Here is a 20,865-nt window from a genome sequence, read left to right as displayed (position 1 = left end):
AAACTTTTTTGCTATTGAATAGAGTGATATCATTTTATTTCCCTGTTTCTGACTAATTTTCAGGCTTACTTTACTTTGTAGAAGTACGTTAATTTTATTTTTAAATTATCTTTATGTAAGAATTAAGTGAATATGTACAGAGAAAATCTCCATGGTAACCAGAGAATTTTAGATAAATGAACATTCATTATATAAAATCAAATATTGAAAAAATCAGCACACAGTGCTATTCAAATAGATCTTGTATTTGTATAAGCAAGTATCTCAGTAGTACTGCATGTGATGTAATGGGATGCAGACCACCAGTAACATGGTACAGGAGTGTGACATAAAAGCCAGCCAGAAAAAGAATGAAAATAGCCCTAACAAGAGTGATACCTTTTTCTGATATTGTGATATTTATAACGAATGATCAAAAAAGCAAATATAAGCTTAGCATCAACATATGAAGAGAAATAATGTTGGAAGCTGGTAAAGAAATACAAGGTAGAAGTGATTTATTATTTTTTTTCTTCCGGACAGCTGAATGTATTTATAGGCATTTGAAAGCTAAATTATGTATTTCTTAATACTGTTATAGAAGCAGCTCCACAGCTTGGAGAAATGGTATTTCTAATAACAATATCAGGCATTGGCTAGAATTTGCAAATATTATAATAACTGTTAAGATTGATTTACATAAAAATTACCTGCACTTATCGTTCTGAGGTGAAGGAAGCAAGACTTTCTGTGCTGAGATTTCAGTCTGAGCTGGAGGTTGGGAAGTTTGGCCTGTGTAGGAAGGAAGTGGGGAGTTAAAGCTAAGAATAGGAGAATGTGTCAGTATGGAGAGTGGAGGAGGAAAAGGTCAGTTTGCTAAAGTAGGTAAGATTTACCTACTTTAAGATGGTCACAAAGGGTCACTAAAACAGCTTCTGTTCAAAATTGTGGAGATAGACTTTGCAATGGATTTATCTTCCTAAGAAAAACAATCAGGAAAAGACTTTCCGTTTTGGGGTCCGGCATGTGGTGCAGAAACCAATCCTTGTTCAGTTTGGTTCCTCCTCAGTATTTGCTTCTCCCACCTGCTAGTGCTGAGAATCACAAGTTTCAGCAGCTGCTGCTGTGAAAGGCTGGTGATCTCCCTGAGTCTGTGCTGCCTGAGGAAGGACACCCAGCCCCAACTTATGTCTGGCCAGGACCTCACTGGAGGGCCAGCAGCCAGCCTCGTGCTATCCTTTCATGATAAAATGTTCATTTTTTTGTCTCTGTGGGAAGTTGATTACTTCATCTTGTCACCTAGCGTGCTTGTCTCCAGATACCTGTGCTACAGTCAACTGCACAATTGTGTATCAATGTAATTTTAATGCTGCTCTGCAAATTGATTTTAAAATGATATTATCAGGATTCCTCAGCTCCTTCCTCATTGATTTTCAGCTCAAATGTATTACATTTAGGTGGACTACGCTCCTACTCTTATTTCTTTTCCATCAGTAACAAAGTTTCAGCAGAGTAAGTGGGGACACTCTCTGCATGCCTTTATTGTGATCCCCTCTCGATTTCAGTGGCTTCATAAGGATGTGATGAATTAAAGCTCAATCGCAGATTGTAAAGAGAGTATTCCAACAGGAGTAGAATACAGCTTGTGTTCTTTCCAACTTAATCTGCAGGCTGCAAACTAGTGGGAAACACCTATGGAAGTTTATGCCATAGCTGCAGTGAAGATGCGCATAATGAAGGGCATAAGCAGCAGAGGAACCTTCTCTTTCATAGAAGGGCAGCACTAGAGATCTTCACAGCTACACTGAAGAGTGCCCACAAGACTGCAGTATCTATATAGTCAGAAGCCTCACAATATACAGAACAGAAAGGATACAAAGACTAGGTGGGAGCTAGTGAGCATCACTGCAAGTTGTTGAACATGTTGGTGGCCCTCTTTGGGGAAGGGGTGGGGGGGGGTGTTGGAGCTTACGATCTTTGAGGTGCCTTCCAGCCCAGGCCATTGTGTGATTCTGTGAATAGTCTTGATGATCAGGTGGAGGCTGTGAAATTTCAGCTGTCTGCTACATGGAATAGATCACAGGAAAAAGGCTGCACCCTTTCTGCAGGCTGCCTTTGCGTTTGCATGGCAGTATCCACTATAGCTGGTTTTGTTCAGTCCTATGTTTTTATAATTGGGTACCAGCATACCCAGATGCCCCATAGAAAAGCAGTGAGTAGAGGCCTTTGAGAAGTGCTTTTCCTTACAGCAGAAAAAGGATTTGTCTTAGATTCATTCAGGCATGTGGCCTTTTAGGAGATCTGCAACATGATGTGTATCTGTTAGGTGTGTCTGGCTGTGTATTATCAATGTATTTCATTAAATGTGTATACATAAATGTGATTCTGCACAGTGAAAATATGGATTATTTCTATCATTGGTATAATATTTTTGCTTTCTCTATAATGTCATCATCAATTTGAAGGGCTATCTTAAATTTTCTGAATGTTTGTGCCACCAAATTTATAATTCTTCCAACCTCTTTTTTCTCAGACCTTGAAATAGCATTCCCCTATACTTTCTTCTCAGTTGCCTTCTGTCTTCCTCCCACTTTTTTTCCTCAAGCTCTGATCTACTTGACTTTCCATTTACATATCAAAGGCAGGAATTAATTAGCTCCTTACCATTAATGTTCTTGTCTTTCTGTTCTCTCAGTGAAGGTTTACTTTTTCTTCATCCAAGTGTTTCTTAAAGATCCTTCTATAAGCTAAGCATAAATATTTTCTTTAATTTCCATATTAACAGAATAAGACATTCCTGCAGATATCTTTTCCTTTATGGAGAGAAAGGGCAATGATTCATTGCTAAAATGCAAGCTGAAATAGAAAAATCCTTGTAAAGAAGCTTCATTGGCTTCAGGTGTTATGATAATAAAGCAGTGTCACACCTACCATTTGTCTTTAACTACTTAACGTTTTAACGTTAACTACTGCAAGTAGGGTGCAGAAATATGCATAGATATGTAGATGATCCCCCAGCATTATTATAGGACCTGAATTGCAGGAATCTTCTTTAGGTACTCATCTTTATTGCCTCGGAGCTGGTTTTCAGTTTTAAGCCAGGCTGCCCCTAAAAATACATAGAATGAATAAGTGTGAATGAATAGTTTTTCATTTACTGCTGTTACAGAAGATTAGTCTTTCTACTTGCTATATTGTCATTAATTAATAGTTGTGTTTTTATTCTTATTAAGTCTGTTTTCTAGAATTCTGAAAAAAGAGGAAATTAGCTGCACATCTCACGAGGAATAATTGGCTTGCTAGTGCATACTACTCACTTGCAGCCTAAGCTGGTGAGCCATGTGCATTGAGCACTAGTTCTACAGTTGTCTTGTGTTGCTGTCCTAAAATATGGGCCCACATTTACTATAAAGTATAAATTCACAACTGCTTCATCTTTAGGATCTGTGCCCTTCTTCCACTGAGTATTTTAGTGTGAATAATGAAAACACTGTCCTACAAATACTGACATACAGTTATCTGAGTCAGGTTGGTCACACAGTAAACTTTGCATTGTTTTACCTTTGTGTTGGTATGATATAAGCACAGTTTAATTGATATAAAAGCGTCCCTTTTCCAAGAGGCAAAAAAGGATTTTCTAGATCTTCAGAGCTCATAAGTGTAATGGAACTCATCAAATGCTGTGCCCAATAAGAACATTTACAAGCCTAGTTTTGTATGTCATTTGTACTAAAAAATATATTGGCTGTTTACATTAAAAAAAAGAAAAATATATTGTTTCACTTTTAATGAAGCTATATTTTTTCAATGACAGAGCCCCTGATTTCATGCTGAAGGGGGAAGAATGATTGTTGTAGCCCATGAGATGAAGGGATAATTTGAAATTAATGTTTTCACACCACACATTTCTTCTAAGCAATCCAGATCTGTACTGGCATTGGCATAATGCTTTTTTGCCATAAACCTCATTTTACTCCATTTACGTAAATGGGGTACAAAAACATAACTATAAATGAAAAACAAACAAACAAACAACAAAAAAAACCAACAGCCATTCCTAAAGGATTTCTGGTTATATCTATATGAAAGCATTTCATATTTCTTCAATTTCAGAAAACTGCAAAACTTTTCAATTGAATGTGTACGTTTATAGATCCCTCCAAAAGTAATGGCTGCTATTTATTTTCATGGAAACAATAAGAGTTACAAAGAGTACAAGAACACTATTTGGTAGAGCAAATTCTATTTTTCAACATAGTCACTGCCATGAGCTATGCATTTTCAACATTAATGAAGAAAAGCTGTATGCTGCCCTCATAAAAATCTCCACCAGCATAGATTACCCACTTGTCACTGTCACCACTATTGAAATGTACCACCTACCATTTCTCTGTGTTCACATCTACTCCATAAAAATTCAGCAAATGTCAATGAGTGTCAATGAATGTCAATGCTTGCATCTTTTTCTGCATGGAGGAATTCACTGACACACTTTTGCTTCATATGCACTTCGTTGTCAAACACATTTGGTCACTCTGCACCTCTGCTGCCATCTGTGTCACGGCAACAAAGTGAAACAGAATATTGGTGGGCCATCATAATAAAATAAGAGGCATTACTTTTGGAGCAGCCCTTACGTTACCTATCACCTTACTGAGTTGACACCTTAACTCTGTCTTCTCATTAACTGAAATCAGTGATAACCTGAATTGCCAAAGGACTATTTCCTATACTTTAGAGGGGACTCCACGCTCCTCAGAGTATTTAAATTTGATTATTTTCTCACTCATTTTTCCAAAGAAGCTTTTGTCTGCAGAGTTAATTTATCTTAATGCATAATCTTGAACACAATTTTTCTCACTGCTTTTTTTTTATAGGATTGTGGAAAAGGGTTATTACAGTGAACGAGATGCTGCTGATGCTGTTAAACAGATCCTGGAAGCGGTTGCAGTGAGTATTATCTAGCCTTATGTGCTCAGCACCAAATCTTTCACCCCTAATGGCTGAATAAATACCTGAGCATGAAGGAAACACAGGAATTCACTGGAGACCATCCACATAACCTCCTTCTTGTAATTATGTTTGTATTGACTTTTTTTAAGGTAGGGGCACTTTGAGGCGCAAGAAGTGACATGAGATAGCAGTCAGTAATATAGTTTCTGTTCTTAATGTTCTAAGTTGTCTATTAACAGTGGCGTGTATGTTCTGTCCAATCTCAAAAGCCTATAATGTTCAGTGTTGGTCATTTTAGCCCTGTATGCAGTCTGAAATTACAGGCACCATGAGGTAGCCTACATTAGGTATTTGGCTTGAAGGGATCAACTAGCAGAACTGATCTTGGAACAGAAATGTGCTCAGCATTGTGTGAGTAGCAGATGGGATGGGATGAGAGTGACTTCGGGTGTATTGCCTAGTGTGGGACTCTTCAAACAAACAAACAAAAAAACAGCTTTGTCAATGGCTTATGGTCTGGTTCGGCCCAGTTCTGTGACTAGCAGTGCAAAGGGACCCACAGACCCACGCCCCAGAAGGGAAAAAGGGGAAAAAAGGGGAAAAGAATAGAGTGATGGGCCCAAAAACAAAACAGCAGCAGCAATCTGAGGAGAAACAATTTTACTAAATAAGATATTGGAATGCAAGATAGCACACTATAATAAAATACAATATAATTAGAATTGAAACTAATAAATCAAATAAAATGAGTGTCTGAAAGCCGAAGGCCTTACTCTAATGCTGTGAAGAGACGAGCCAGACGATTGAAAGGGCCGGCAGGTGACCTTTTTATCTTTTCCCCCTGAGCAGAAATGATAACAGAAGAGCGAGCAGTCCTCTGGGGAATGTAGCAGTTCTTCTCTTCCAGGACAGGTACACAGACCTGGAGCATTAGCTCTTTAACTCCCAATACACTACATGATGTTATGATGCGAAATACTGATAACCAAACATCATAAAACCATGACAAGCTGTCAGTGGCATGCAAAGAAGAGGTCAGCCTCAGGGACTAGTAGTGGAGCAGATGGTAGTAGTGAGGTAGCTTCTATATGGACTGTCAGAGTAGGTACTGAGTAAAAGGAGCTTGAGACAGGACAGGAGCAGGACAAGGACTGTCCTCTGTCAAAAGTACCCAGTAATGAGCAAAAATTAATGCACAGTCTAAATTATATGTAAGTTTAATGCACAGCATAATGCATTTATGTTCTTAAAATGTTTAATTAATATTTTAAGATAACTTTTTTTCTTCCATTAGGATAGTTCTCCATAATTTATTATTCTTCTGCAAAAATTATGATTATGTTTTGCTAAAAGATGGTTTGGAATATGTTTCAGCTCTCTGTTTTAAAAGCCAGGAACCAGATAAAATCTTGAGCTTGCATAATTTGTTGTGGCTTAATCGAGGTTAGTGGAACAGAGATGTACAAAGGCAAAAAAAAAACAAACCCCGGCTTTCACATGAGCATGCAGTTGCTTAATTTTGGATTTTACAGAAGATGGTATTTAACGTCTAGTTAGAAGGGTTGCACTGACTTTTTGCCCTGACACTAAACATTCATGCTAAAGCTGTGAAAGCTGTGGAAGTTCCCAAACTTGGCAGAATGTCTTTTATGAGCAGAACTTGTGTTATTATTAAAAACTGTATGGAAGAAACTACTGCAGAAGGGTAATATTTCCAGAATGAAAGAAAACATATCCATGGATCATTCTCAAAAACTGAGAATTGTACAGTCCCCTCAGCAGACCATGCCAACTAATACCCTGCTGACACTGGTTAAGCATTTTGACTTCTGCGGTTTTTTTAAAATTGCTCTTAGCAAGAGAATTATTCACCTTTCGCCAAACTCTCAAACTAATCTGCTTTTATAAATTCCTTGCTAAGGACTGCTGTAATACAGGATCCATCCTTACAGTATATTATTTACATGAGGGAGTGCAATCTCTTCATTTATCAAAGGGTTTTCATAGACAGTTTGTAGGTATTCAGTCAAATGTAAGGGGACTTGGAAAGCACCTAAGCATTTTTGCTTAGCTGTTTTGAAATAATTAAACCAAAATGGGATTATACTGTTGATTACAGAGATTAAACAAAAAGCTTCTAGGTTTATTTGTTTCTTGTTTTATGTGGGAACCTGATAGCACATCTCTGGGGTTCCCAAGAAAGGTGCAGTTGCTCAGAATGACACACAGAAGATGAACCCCAATCTTCCAGGTCATAGACGAGCATAAAAAATATCAGTTCTCTCTGCTTTCAAGAACAGAGGAAATAATAAAAATAGTGTTTCAGCAGTGTCTGGAAACTAAGAAGTGCGTTTTTCTTTTTTCCTTTTACTGATGGTTACATATCTAATCAAGGGTTCTATGCCCATGCTTGCATTTGGGAAGAAATTTTCTTTCTCTCTGCCCAAACTTCACTTTTTCATTTATTCTTCCTTAGTTCTTCAAGCCAAAAGATAGCTTCACTCATAAGATAACAAACATTTCCAAAATTAGTACAAACCAGTGTTGATTTTTGTAGTTCTTTTGCTTTGCTGTTTGGAAGAGGTGAGGAGGTCTGGTTGCTATCTGACATCTCAGAACAGAACAGACTAGCTTCTCTGGTTTCCTGAAACTGTGTCCCATGAAGGAAGAGCAGGAGATTACGTGCAGGAAGCATGTTTCTGATCTTCATAGCAGTTGTTAGTACTACCTGCTGGTATTTTGCATTATGCTATTCTCAGGAAGAGTACTGGCAGATGGAAATCTTTGAGTCCACAGGCTTGGACCAAAAGAAAAAGAGAAGAATGTTTTCCAAGTGGAGCCATTCTCCTTTGGTGTTCTGTCATCCTGAAGAGTAAGACAAAACACCCTTACTGCATATGGCTGATACTTTCTCTTTACTTGTTGAGAATAGCAGAGAGGATATATTCTCCAAGACCAGCTACATACCCAGCCTAGCTTGCAAGGATATCTTTTGGTAGTTGTAACATAGGCATTGTAATGTGAGTATGTGAGAAGCTTTGAATTTCTTTCTGCATTGTTAGTATTTGGCATTTTGTTGTTGTTGTTGTGGGCTTGTCATGAGGTTAACACAACACAACTATATAGGATCCAGTAGGCTTAATGTAATCCTAAATTTAAGAATTCCCATATAGAATATGGAATATTTTGGCATTAGTTCTATGTCAGAGTTTTAGGAGTAAATGACTTTATTAAACTTTAGCAAACTCATGTAGAGAATTTGTATTACTGTGTACTTAAGGACTGCTGTTTTTTTAAAATGTTGCTTATATGCTTTTATAAAAATGTTATTTTTCTGTCACATTAATGGTGATTTCTAAATGAAGTATTTATTTTTAGTGATCCATAATGAATGACATGACTGATACATACAAAGTTTATTGCTATTAGCTAGATGTAATTCATTTTACTCAACTGGGAAAATAACAAGCGGCATCCTCTGGTGGTCTGTCTTGGGGCTCGTGCTCTTTAACATCTTTATCAATGACATTGATGACGGAATCGAGTGCACGCTCAGCAAGTTTGGTGATGACACCAAGCTGAGTGGTGCAACAGACTTGGTGGAAGGAAGGATGCCATTCAGAGGGACCTCAGCAGGCTTGATAGGTGGGCCTGGGTGAACCTTACGAAGTTCAACACAGCAAAGTGCAAGGTTTTGCACTTGGGCCGGAAGAATCCCAAGCATCCATACAGACTGGAAGGAGCAGTCCTTGAGAGCAGCCCTGCAGAGAAGGACCTGGGAGTCCTGATGGATGAAAAGCTTAACATGAGCCAGCCGTGTGCCCTTGCAGCTCAGAAAACAAATGGTAGAAGAGGGGAGAGGGGTGGCCAGCAGGGACAGGGAGGTGATTATTCCCCTCTACTCTGCTCTCATGAGGCCCCATCTGGAGTACTGTGTCCAGGTCTGGAGCCCCCAGCCCTCAAAAGAAAGACAGAGAGCTGTTGGAGAAGGTCCAGAGCTATAAAGATGATCAGGGGACTGGAGCACCTCCCCTATGAAGACAGGCTGAGGGAGCTGGGCTTGTTCAGCCTGTAGAAAAGAAGGCTGCAGGGTGACCTCATTGCAGCCTTCCAGTACCTAAAGGGAGCCTACAAACAGGAGGGGAATCAACTCTTTGAAAGGGTAGATAACAGCAGGACAAGGGGAAATGGTTTTAAGTTGACAGAGGGAAGATTTAGGTTGGATGTCAGGGGGAAGTTCTTTACAAAGAGAGTGGTGAGGTGCTGGAACAGGCTGTCCAAAGAGGTTGTGGATGCCCTGTCCCTGGAGGTGTTCAAGGCCAGATTGGATGGGCCCCGGGCAGCCTGGTCTAGTATTAAATGGGGAGGTTGGTGGCCTTGCCTGTGGCAATGGGGGCTGGAGATTCATGATCCTTAAGTCCCTTCCAACCCTGGCCATTCTCTGATTCTGTGATTTTGTGATTCTGTGAAAATGCTGTTGAGTTGTCCTACAAACACCTTCATTGCTCAGACCCTTGCTGCAAGGTCAGAGACATTCCTGCATAGAAGGGGAGTAGTGCAAAGAAACCCCTTGCCTAAATACCATATCTTACTTACCACTTTCTAATGGAAACAATTTACTCAAAACCTCAGTTGTTTCAATATGTTACTTAAATGATCGTTGATAGTGAGGAGACTCTCATTGACCCTGGAAAGCAGGAGATTACTGAATTTTTAATAGTGAGAATTACCAAATATTTTTTTAAGTGAATAACTGAACTATCACTTGTGCAATAATTCTGTGCACTCATCCATCATAATTCATTACTTCCTGTGGCAAATCTCTTCAGTCGTGATCTGCATTGTGCTTAAAAGAGCATTTGTAAAAAAAATTTGGCTTTGTTTACAAATAGCTAATGTGGAAAATTTCATATTGAGAATATCTGCATGGTTTGTGGCAGTAGCACTTGCACAAATCAGATGCATGCCCAGTTAAATGCCTAAGAGTTATGTCTAAGTGGATAAGTGATTTGCTTAAGCACATGATGCACAAGTATACCGTACATGAATCTAAGAGGAATTTGAACATTGCAGTGAGAACATTTGCTTTTTATTCAAGTACATTTACTAAAATACTGTAAAGCCCTAATTACAAATTGAGACCTGTCATCTATAAAAGCGCTGAAATAATTTTTTTTTTTTTTTTTTTTTTCCTGCTTAATTGAAAGATATGTTGTTTTCAAAAAATAAAAGTAAATGTAGAGTTCAAATCTTTCCCCATCAGTCTGAGCCAGGAAGTAATATGTAACTGCCTTCACTTTGTGCAAGTGTTTTCTCTATATTCAGGGCCATAGCTTCATAGTTGCTTAATTACATTCAGGGGGCAAAATACATGAAAACACAAATCATTCATGCTATTTGTGCAGTCCTGATTGTTTCTAAAGCCTGTTGAATGAAGAGGAAAAGGAAAGCAGGCAGGTCCAACATCAGTCTTGCTGTCCAGTGCTGCATCCCATGCATTGTCTCTGCTTCCCGTGAGGGCCACACACAAAATTGGTTTCTCCAAGGGACTACTTACTGTTTTCTGTCTCATGTGCAACAAGCTAAATTGTCTTCTTCCTCCTGCACCCATACATATCAACAACATGAGAGATAACTTCACTCTTGTCCAACTATCCCATTCAGTCTAAATTAATTAATTAATTAATTAATTAATTAATGTTTTCTTCTGTGCTTGGTTTGTATTAGATTCGAAGCAGATTATCTAATACTCAGGGCAGCTGTAACTTGTATGTAACTGATCATAGATGAAACACATGTCCCATAGAATATATTCCAATATGTAAGTCTACCAAATGATGGTTTTGTCTCTTTCATTTTGAGGATGCTACAAGATCGTGTAATTGTAGATATAACCTTAAAGCGACGGTAGTGGTAACAATTGCTGACTGTGTTTCCAGCAGCTTTAAGTTGTTGATTACAGTGAAATACCTGATCTGAAGGTGGATATGTCGGTGATGAGACTCTTAAAAGATTTCAAAGGGACGTTTCTTTGTTATGCAAATTAATGTAAGGAATGTCACAGCAGATCTGATGATTGTTCTGATTTAGCAAAGCTTGCGTAATTGTCAAGTATTCTCAATTCCATGTCAAGTGTGTCCTGAGCTAACGTATGAGACAGTAACTAAATGGTATTCTGATGTATGCATAGCTTGCAGTGCACCTGATGTCATGGTAAGGGAAAAATGTTGAGCATTGTAGGCAAATCACAGCACAAGACAAAATAGGAAGAAGTATTACTGGCTATGAGTTTTGATCTGTTTTCAGCCTCTTGGAATAACATAAACACTCACTTCAATGATCATTGTAGGAGAATGCAGAATAAAGAGGCTCTAACACTATTTTTAAAAAAGAGTTCTGTAAAAGAACCTGCCTCTGATACATCATAGACCCTACCTGTCAAGGCAGGATGTCTGACAGAGAGGAGAAGCTTTGTTTCCTTGCCTGTACCCTCTTACAGTCACAGTCAGCAAAGGCAGGCTGAACCAGTGGTATTGTATTAGTATCAAGCTGTTCTGTGGGACAAATATACAAGTTCTTCCCTTGTGTCAAAAGTGAGAGTGTCACCACGTATGTGGCAGACAGCATGGTGACCTGTAGTGGAGACGGAGCAACATCCTGGTTTGTGTGTTTGTTTCTTTTTTAAATACCATTTGATTTATTGCAGGCAAAATTTATTTTTTCAAAATTTGCTTGTTTTGCTTTGATTTAACATATTCTACACAGAGATGACCCCAAGGGGCTGATAGATCGTCTCTGCTTTTTTTCCCTTCAGTGATGACGACATCTTAACAAGGGTCTCATGAGCATCCTGTGAAGATCTTTCTATGCATTCCTGTCAAGAACAAATAAGCAAATAGGTGAACTGACTATCTGTGTAAAAAACCTTTTGAAGAACTGCCGCTTCCTGGGAGAGGAAGCATTTATGTCCTCAGTATATTGTTTCTGCTGCAAGGTTAAACAACAAATGGCTCCATACATAATCTTTTTGCAGAGTGCAGGCATGTTGATCATTTTTCTGGCTTACGTTTGTTTCATTCGTTTGTTGTAAGATTTACAACTAATTTTTTCATGTTAATAATGTATTTAAATATTGAAAGGTTGGCAAAGGAATACAATGGGTTTTGTTGTCGCACCAATCTACTTTATCAGTACTTTGACTCAGAGTTATTTTGTCAAAAAGCATTTTCAGATACCTGTTTTGAGCTGTGTGCAAAACTCCTTTGGCAGCATACAGGAAGGAAAAGATTTACAGTCAAAAGAGTCTGGCAGTGCTGTCATCAGCAATAAGGAAATGAGGGTATTGTATTTGCTATTATCTCTAATAGAGGAAATGGAACAAGCACTAATGGTCACGTTGCAGACCTACTGTATTACAGTTAATGTCCAGAGCAGCAAAAAGTCAGTGTCATATTTGCTAGGTGGTTTACATCTTAAATTACAGTTTCATTTAAGCAAGGTATCCTGTCATTTTGAAAGCAAGTAATTACAACATTATTTCTGAAAAAAATATTTGGAGTAAGGGAAAGTGCCTTAAACTCAAAACACAGCACAAAGTATAAAAGGCCAGATCCTGCTGCAGACTGTGGAGATCTTGCCTCAGAAGTTGCCCTAGGGGAAATACCAAACTAGAAAAACAACCCAGCTAGGCATAAGTAGGTAGTGGAGAAATGCTAACAAGTACCTCAGGAGTGTCAGTAGTAATTCAACAAACTGTGCAACCTCGATGAGCAGGTGTTGAGTAACAGCACTTCTGCAGGAGTCAGTGCTTTATTGCTCAAAAGATCTTTTGAAGCCTATGGAGGCCCTGTTTTTCAGTTCTCACTATTCAAAGGGTTGCTGTGCCTGTGGATGAATGTGAGACAGGCTTGTCTCTCTCTGTCTTGCTCCTGCCTCCATGATCAATTAGGAGAAAAATACATTGATTTTTTAGAAGAAAAATGCATGTGAACCTGTGTAATGAGAAACATTTGGAAAGCAATTGCTCAACATTCGTTGAACCATACATATAAGGTCTAGGTATCTCTTTGATTCACGTTGCAGGTTCAAGCTGGGGGCTTCCACAGGTACGTAGGCCTTCTGAATGTATCTGACGGTACATGATTATATAATAAAGCAAGGAATGGTTATTTTTCCAGGCACTAAGAAATTTGATTTTCTGATGAGTAGCGTAGGATGTGGGGAGTTCGGTGATTTTCTGACACAAACATTAATGATGATGGACAGAAGCTGGAGTGAAAGCAAACATTATATTTCATTACTGGAATGTGTTTCCCTCATTACTGCGCTCCGTTGAATTGTCTTGCTCCAATCTATAGGAGAGAGAGGAGGTTCTTTTAATATCTGTATACCCGGCATGAGATTAAGAAACAACAGTCCAAATGTTGGTCCAAGCAGTTTATTATAAATCCTTATCAGGGAGACGGGGAAGGGAAGGAGGGTGATAGAAAAGATAGGAAAGAAGCAAGAATCGCATAAAGCAGGGATGGTCACCAGCAGGATCCAGCAGGGTTCTCATTGCACGGCGTTTCAAAGGTCCGAGGCAGAAGCAGCAGGGGGGGGACAGCAGCAGCATGGCCGGCCTTGGGCAGCAAGCAGGTAGCAGGAAGAAGTTGCAGAGCCAATCTGGGAGGAAGAAGCAGGACTCAGGTAGCAGGACCAGGAGAGTCCATCAGCATGCAGGAATTCCATAGTGAGTTTCCATAGTGAGGAATCTGATGGCAGACACCTTTGTTCTTCTTCAGCATTGTCGAGCGCAGAGCAAGTACAGGAGGGAGAGAGGCAGGTCGTGAGGCTTCACATGGCAGAAACCTCTTCTTCATGAGGAATCTGTTGCCAGAAAAACCTCTCCTCATAGTTGTAGGTCCCCTTTTTTATCCTTCTTCTGCCAACGTGGCATTCCTGGATGCTTGGATAAGAGTCATGTGCAGCACCCTCTGAGATGGCCATCTTCCTTGAGATTAGTCTGCACAAAAGACTGCTTCGTGGCCAGTAAGCTGCAGCTTCTCTCTCTCTCATTGCCCCTGGCCTTGTCCATCAGTGTCCCTCAGACAAAGGATTTCACAACCCTTGCCCAGGACTTGCTTGGACTTGTTCATCTGTGTCCCCAGCAAGCTTTGAGACAATGATGTAAAAGAATAATATCTTACATGAGTCCATATTATAAGCACTAATTGCAAGAAACCAATATGTTGTCAGTTATCAAGCAAACACATCCATCTTTTTTTTTGCTTCCATTTTAAAACTAATTCATTGTCCTACTGTGGTACCTATGAAGTATTACTGTACTTCCTGGTAAAAAATATGGTAATACTAGATTTTATTTTCATGAGTGGTGAGGTACTGGAACAGGCTGCCCAGTGAAGTTGTGGATGCCCCGTCCCTGGAGGTGTTCAAGGCCAGGTTGGATGGGGCCCTGGGCAGCCTGGTTTAGCATTAAACGTGGAGGTTGGTGGCCCTGCATGTGGCAGGGGGGTTGGAGATTCATGATCCTTGAGGTCCCTTCCAACCCTGGCCATTCTGTGATTCTGTGATTCTGTGAGCACATTTCATTGACTGTAGAACTAGGTACCATGAACTATCATAGCTGCAAGTATGTCCTTCTTCTCTTGTCTAACTGTGCCTACATCACTGGTGTTCTTGTATCCTTTTGTGTGACCCGTTGATGTGAATTTTAATGTTGCTATAACAAACCTTGAATGGCATGCGATAAAAAAATCTCTCTATGTTGGAGCATGAAAATTATGTTTTTCACTGAATAATCAAAATTTAATCTAAAACACGGTTATAATGTAGTGAGATATGTTGCAGAAGTTTGTTGCTAACAAAAAAATGTTAGTTTTTTTCTAGTTTTCTGTGCAGATACAACAGCATAGATTACCTTTGCTGATAGAATCACAGAATTGAGTTGAAAGAGACCCACAGTGATCATCTGGTCCAACTCCCCTGCAATGAACTGGGACACCTACAAATAGATCAGGTTGCTCAGAGCCCCGTTCAGCCTGACCTTACTTGTTTCCAGGGATGGGGCATCCACCACATCTCAGGACAACCTGTCCTGGTGCCTCACCACCCATATAGTAAATAACTTCTTCCTTATATATCCACTCTCAGTCTCCCCTCTTTTAGATTGAAATCATTTCCGTATGTCTTGTCACAACAGACACTGCTAGGCAGTCTGTCCTGTTCTTTCTTATAGCTCCCATTGAGTTACTGAAAGAGTGTCACTGAAAGGATGAATAATTGAACTAACTCACAAACTAGAAACTTAACACTCCCCATCTCTCAATAATAAGAATGCTGTTTTCCTCTAAGTGTGCTTCATTGCTGTGCTTGTAATTAGAGCACCACATGAGCATTCAGATGTATATTGATGGTCTGTCTTGTATTGTAGTTTTTCCCTTGGTGGCAGGATTAAAAAGATCTCTTTTTTCTTGCTGACTACTTTCTTTCTTTCTTTCTTCTTTTTTTTTCAACCTAAAGAGAGAGATGAATGCTCAAGTCTCAAAGGAATAAGCTGCCTGCAACATGTAGTTAAAATTATTGAATGGGCATTTTTCCTTAAAAAGTACAAGGGTTAGAATATATAACTGTGTTGCTAAGGTCCTGAGGAGCGGAACTGTGGAAAAAGGTTTTCCACCCCTCTTCCTTTTTTCTCAGTCCTTTATCTTGCTTCTGAAAGGCCCTCGCTGACTTCTTTTGCATCACAAATTCACCAGTGCAGACATTGTCCCCGTACACTGCTCTTCCAACCATGCAGTGCAGTGATGCCACACGCTCTATATCCATCTTTGGCATTTTGCAGAGGGGAGGGATAGGCAGGACCAGCTGCTGCATCTCACACAAGCAGTTCATACCCTCTGTCGTGATTAATCATCTCATGTGTTGCAGCATGCAGCACAGTGGGCTACTTTCAGGATGTGTGTAATGAATGTTGTGTCTATGCCATTCAAATGCAGTAATCCATCACAGCAGCGCTCCTGCAAGAGAAAGAAAAGGGGCTCCTGTTCTATCCACTGCTAGTGACCTATCTGCAGTAGGGCAAGTCAGTCACAGGGGACCAGTTTTCCATCATTTGGTCTGTTAATGGAATGTATAGATTCAGTGACCTCAAAATGTGAGAGAAATGATTCATGAGATTCAAGCTGGAGTTACTTGATATGGTGTAGTTAAACTGCTATGCAGGATGGTCATGTGGCTTTGTAAAAGTAAATTATGGTGTTACCTCTTACTATTCTTCCTGGATTTTTCTTCTGTTACGACCTTTTGTTTTTATTATTTCTTAGAGTAACTTTTCAGAATGAAATACAACCTAATGTACCTAATCAGGAAGCAGTTGGGTGCTGGTTCATAATGTATTGTTGGTTTTCAGTTTAATGAAATATGTTTAAAATCTTAGAGTTGATATGTTTGATTTAGGCGAGGAAAATCCAATTTTTTTTTTTAAAGTGGTATAACACAGCTGAGGGAAAATAAGGAATAATTCACTGAACTGTTGTTTACAAACACAGTCTTCTTTAGAGAGTTGAGATTTATTTCAGGGCTCTGTCCAGTGGGCTGTGTGCTTGGCAAGGCTCTTTGGCTGAAATCTTTCCATGCAGCTTTGGAAGTATAGAAAGAAACTAAGCCAAGCAAACAAGGTAGTTGTTTATGCTTCTCTGCTGGCACACCCACACGAGATCATGGGAACAAAAGCCTTCTTTATTGCCCTTCCCCAGCAGTCAACTAAAATCATCCTGACACAGCCCTTTCCGAAAGTGTCTTGCAGCCAGAGGTACCCTGACAGTCCTTCAGATGCAAGATCCTTCTGCCCCAAAATGCCCACAGAAGCCTATTCAAGAGGCATGATATGAGAATTCCTAGCTTTCTGATACATCTGGTAAGAGATCCTACCAGGGGAAGTGCCCCGCTAGACCTGCTGTTCACAGAAGAGAAGGACTGGTAGGAGATATAGAGGCTGGGAGCTGTCTTGGGCATTGTCCAAAAAATGGTAGAGTTCTCAATTCTTGATGAAGTTAGGAGAGAGGTCAGAAGAAAAAATAAAAATAAAAAATTAAAAGTCTAAGGTTCTCAAAGTCTTCTTTACATCTGATCTGTCTTTAAAGGTCAGACCAGTTATCCTTGGGGTACTCTCTGGAAGTCTGGGATGGGGAGCAGAATTCAGGTGGAAAGAGTCAGAGACCTACTATTCCACCTGGACTGTTACAAGTCCATGGGGTCAAATGAGATCTACCTGAGGATGCTGAGAAACCGGGTGAAGAAGATGATTGCCAAGCTGCTTTCCAATATCTATCAATGTTCTTGGTCAGCTGGAGAGGTCCCAGAGGACTGGGGGCTTGCTGCTGTGACTTCTATGTATGAAAAGGGTTGTAAGGATCCAGGGAACTACAGACCTGTCAGCTTGACCTTGGTGCCAAGGAAGATTATGAAACAGATCGTCTTGAGTGAGATTACACAGTATGTGCAGGCCCAGCCAGCACAAGTTCGTGAAAGACAGGTCCTGCTTGACCAGACTCATCTCCTTCTATGACCAGATGACCAGTTTGGTGAAGGAGGGAAAGGCTCTTGAAGTAGTCTACCCAAACTTCAGCAAAGCCTTTCACACTGCCTCCCACAGTATTCTCCTGGGGAAGCTGGCAGCCTGTGATCTGAACAGGCCCATGACTTTCTAAGTAAAGAACTAGCTGGATGGCCAGGCCCAGAGAGCGGTGGTGAATGGATTTAATCCAGCTGAAAACTGGTCACAGGTATTGTTCCCGGAGATCTGTATTGGATCCTGTCCTGTTTCATATCTTTATGGATGATCTGGATAAGTGGGTTGAGTGCACCCTCAGTAAGTTTGCAGATGACACCAAGTTGGGAGGAAGTGTTGATCTGCCTGGGGGTAGAAGGGCCCTTCAAAAAGATCTGGAGAGACTGGATTGCTGGGCTGAGGCCAATGGGATGAAGTTCAACAGAATTAAGTGCTGTGTCCTGCACTTTGGCCACAACAACCCCAGACAATGCTACAGGCTTGGGGCAGTGGGAAGACTGCGCAGAGGAAAAGACCTGAGAGTGTTGGTCAATACTTGGCTGAACATCAGCCGGCAGCATTCCCAAGCAGCCAAAAGAGCCAGTGCCATCCTAGTTTGTGTGAGTAAAAGTGTAGCCAGTGGACCAAGGGAGGTGATTATCCCCCTGTATTCAGTTCTGGTGAGACCACTCTGTGAGTAGTCTTCAGTTCTGGGCTCCTCACTGCAAGGAAGACAGTCGAGACCCTGGAGCATATTTAGAGAAGGGCAGTGAAGATGAGGGGTCTGGAGCACAAGTCTTATCGGGAGCAGCTGAGGGAGCTGGGATTGTTCAGTCTGAAGAAGAGGAGGCCCAGGGAAGACCTTATTGTCCCTACTGCTAGTTGAAGGGATGTTGTGGTGAGATGAGAGTCAACCTATTCTCCCACACGACTAGCTGTAGGACTAGAGGAAATCCAGTTGCACAGGGGATGTTCAGATTGAATATTAGGAATTTTTTTTCTCTAAAAGAGTGGTCATGCGCTGGATTGGCTGCCCACGGAGGTAGTGAAGTCAGCATCCCTGGAAATGTTTGAGAACTGTGTAGATGTGGTACTAAGGAACCTCGTTTACTGGGCAGTATTGGTGGTAGGTGGACAGTTGGACTAGATATTAGACACCTTTTCCAACCTTAAGGATTCTATGAATCTGTGCTTCTTTGAGAAGCACTGTATATATAGAAGTGTGCCTTCCAGAAGCATCTGCAGGCATTTTAGTCACTGATGTTCCTGACTGACTTATTATTCTGTTTTAGCTTATAGCTGTTCTGTGAGCCTTTCAACACTCAGAGGATAGTAGAAAAATATTGCATTTTATGAACATTCTGAGCTCTGAAATTAGTTTGGGGAAGGAAGGAGGTTATTTGCCAGTCCTTTAACAATGTATTTGGGGTATCAAATACTATGAGGGCCTTCTCTGTAGTTCCTCTTGTAATCCTTAGCTATGGACTGCTGCATTGATGCTTATTGGTGATCAGTGAATACAAACACAGTATGGTGAGTCAAAAATGCCGGCTATTTCCTAAAACTCAGGACCCCTCAGTCATGCGGTCCAACACTTGAGCAGAGAAATGCAACAAAGTATACATCTCAAGGATTGGGAGGTCAGAGACACTGCTCTGAACCTCTCTCAGAATTTTATCTTTTCTACTGAAGCAAAATCAATTCTGCTTTTTGGGCTTTTGTCCCTTTCTTCTGCTCCAGGAATAGGCCCATAAAGCTACTTAGATATGCAATGGTAGTGCCCATATAACATGTAACAGCAAGTTGCATCATGTTGCATACTGTAGTACTTTTCAGTTGCTGTTCTTATTTTCTCTTAATTTTATAAATAAAAGTCTCAAATTTATTTTGAAGTAACAAGTATGTGAGACTAAAGTGTTTACGCAATGTTAGTACTCATAAAAAGCTGTTGTTACACTCGGTGATACATGACAATGTCAGCAATTATATTTAATACTTAATGATAATTAGGTTCAGAGACTGCTGTTTCTATAACAACATGGATATATGTGACATTATTGCTTAAATGACTGGCTGCTTTTAGCTGTGTGATTTCACTAAATGGGAGTTTACTAATGTGCAAGGTCCAGAGAGTAATGTATGATGAGATGGCTCTGAAATCTTCTCTGTGTTTCCTCATACATTTCCCAGTAAAATGCCACTCATGGCATTTGCAAATTGTGGGGAAGGTAATGTTTTTGAAACTAGAAGACATTATGACTTTCTTTACTGCTTTGTGCATTTTGTATCTGTTGTTGGGAAATCCAGTACATAGTTCCCTTCTGGCTCTAGTAATATTTGCTGTGACTTGAGGCCTGGTGTATATGTTGCAGTGAACAGAAAAGAAGCTTCAATGATTCAAGTGTTGCATACATTGAAACTCACCCCTGCCCTTGGCTATTATTCAGCCTCAAGCAGAGTCTCCTCACTATCAATGATCATTTAAGTAACATATTGAAACAACTGAGGTTTTGAGTAAATTGTTTCCATTAGAAAGTGGTAAGTAAGATATGGTATTTAGGCAAGGGGTTTCTTTGCACTACTCCCCTTCTATGCAGGAATGTCTCTGACCTTGCAGCAAAGGTCTGAGCAGTGAAGACATTTGTAGGACAACTCAAAAGCATTTTCACAGAATCACAAAATCACAGAATCAGAGAATGGCCAGGGTTGGAAGGGACTTAAGGATCATGAGTCTGCAACCCCCATTGCCACAGGCAAGGCCACCAACCTCCCCATTTAATACTAGACCACGCTGCCCGGGGCCCCATCCAATTTGGCCTTGAACACCTTCAGGTACAGGGCATCCACAACCTCTTTGGACAGCCAGTATGCCAGTGTTTCTTCCAGTAAGTAATGTGTTAAAGATGACTTTCATTGTAGGTTTCATTGATAACACTAGTGTGCTTCTTAGACTGCTGACTACTAGTATACAGAATCTAGATTTTAATCAACTTAGAAAATTGTATAAAGTGATTTAGTAATATGGCTCAATTTGTTATTTCAAACAAATTAACTTCTCAGTATAGCATTCTGCATGCTAAATAAGTACAGCCTCTTGAAACCCAAAGTTAGAAACAATTTGTTTAGAACATCATTTGTAGAATCATAGAATGGTTTGGGTTGGAAGTTCCAACCACTCTGCTATAGGCAGGAACAGGTCCCTCTGGACCAGTTTGGTCAAAGTCACATCCTGTTCTTATATTATATTGTATTGTATTATGTTATTACGTTACGTTATGTTACGTTACGTTACGTTACGTTACATTATATTACATCATATTGTTTTCCATTTGAATCCACTTTCTTATCCCATTTCAACATAAAAAGGAAAAGACTGTGTGGAA

General features: G+C 40.1%; 1 protein-coding gene across 1 annotated transcript in view; it reads left to right on the top strand.

Moving 5' to 3' along the window:
- The window catches only part of CAMK4 (calcium/calmodulin dependent protein kinase IV), a 158,027-nt gene that overhangs the window by 96,237 nt on the left and 40,925 nt on the right, over window positions 1-20,865 (top strand). The window contains exon 5 of the mRNA XM_042864925.1: window positions 4,857-4,929. Within this exon, the coding sequence (XP_042720859.1) occupies window positions 4,857-4,929 (73 nt within the window). The remainder of the gene's footprint in view (window positions 1-4,856; window positions 4,930-20,865) is intronic.

This window comes from Lagopus leucura, unplaced genomic scaffold, assembly GCF_019238085.1.
Source record: "Lagopus leucura isolate 7727_CA_CO unplaced genomic scaffold, USGS_WTPT01 Super-Scaffold_774, whole genome shotgun sequence".
Taxonomy (NCBI): domain Eukaryota; kingdom Metazoa; phylum Chordata; class Aves; order Galliformes; family Phasianidae; genus Lagopus; species Lagopus leucura.
Note: the sequence above shows the minus strand (reverse complement) of the source record. Positions and strands in the feature narration are given on the sequence as shown.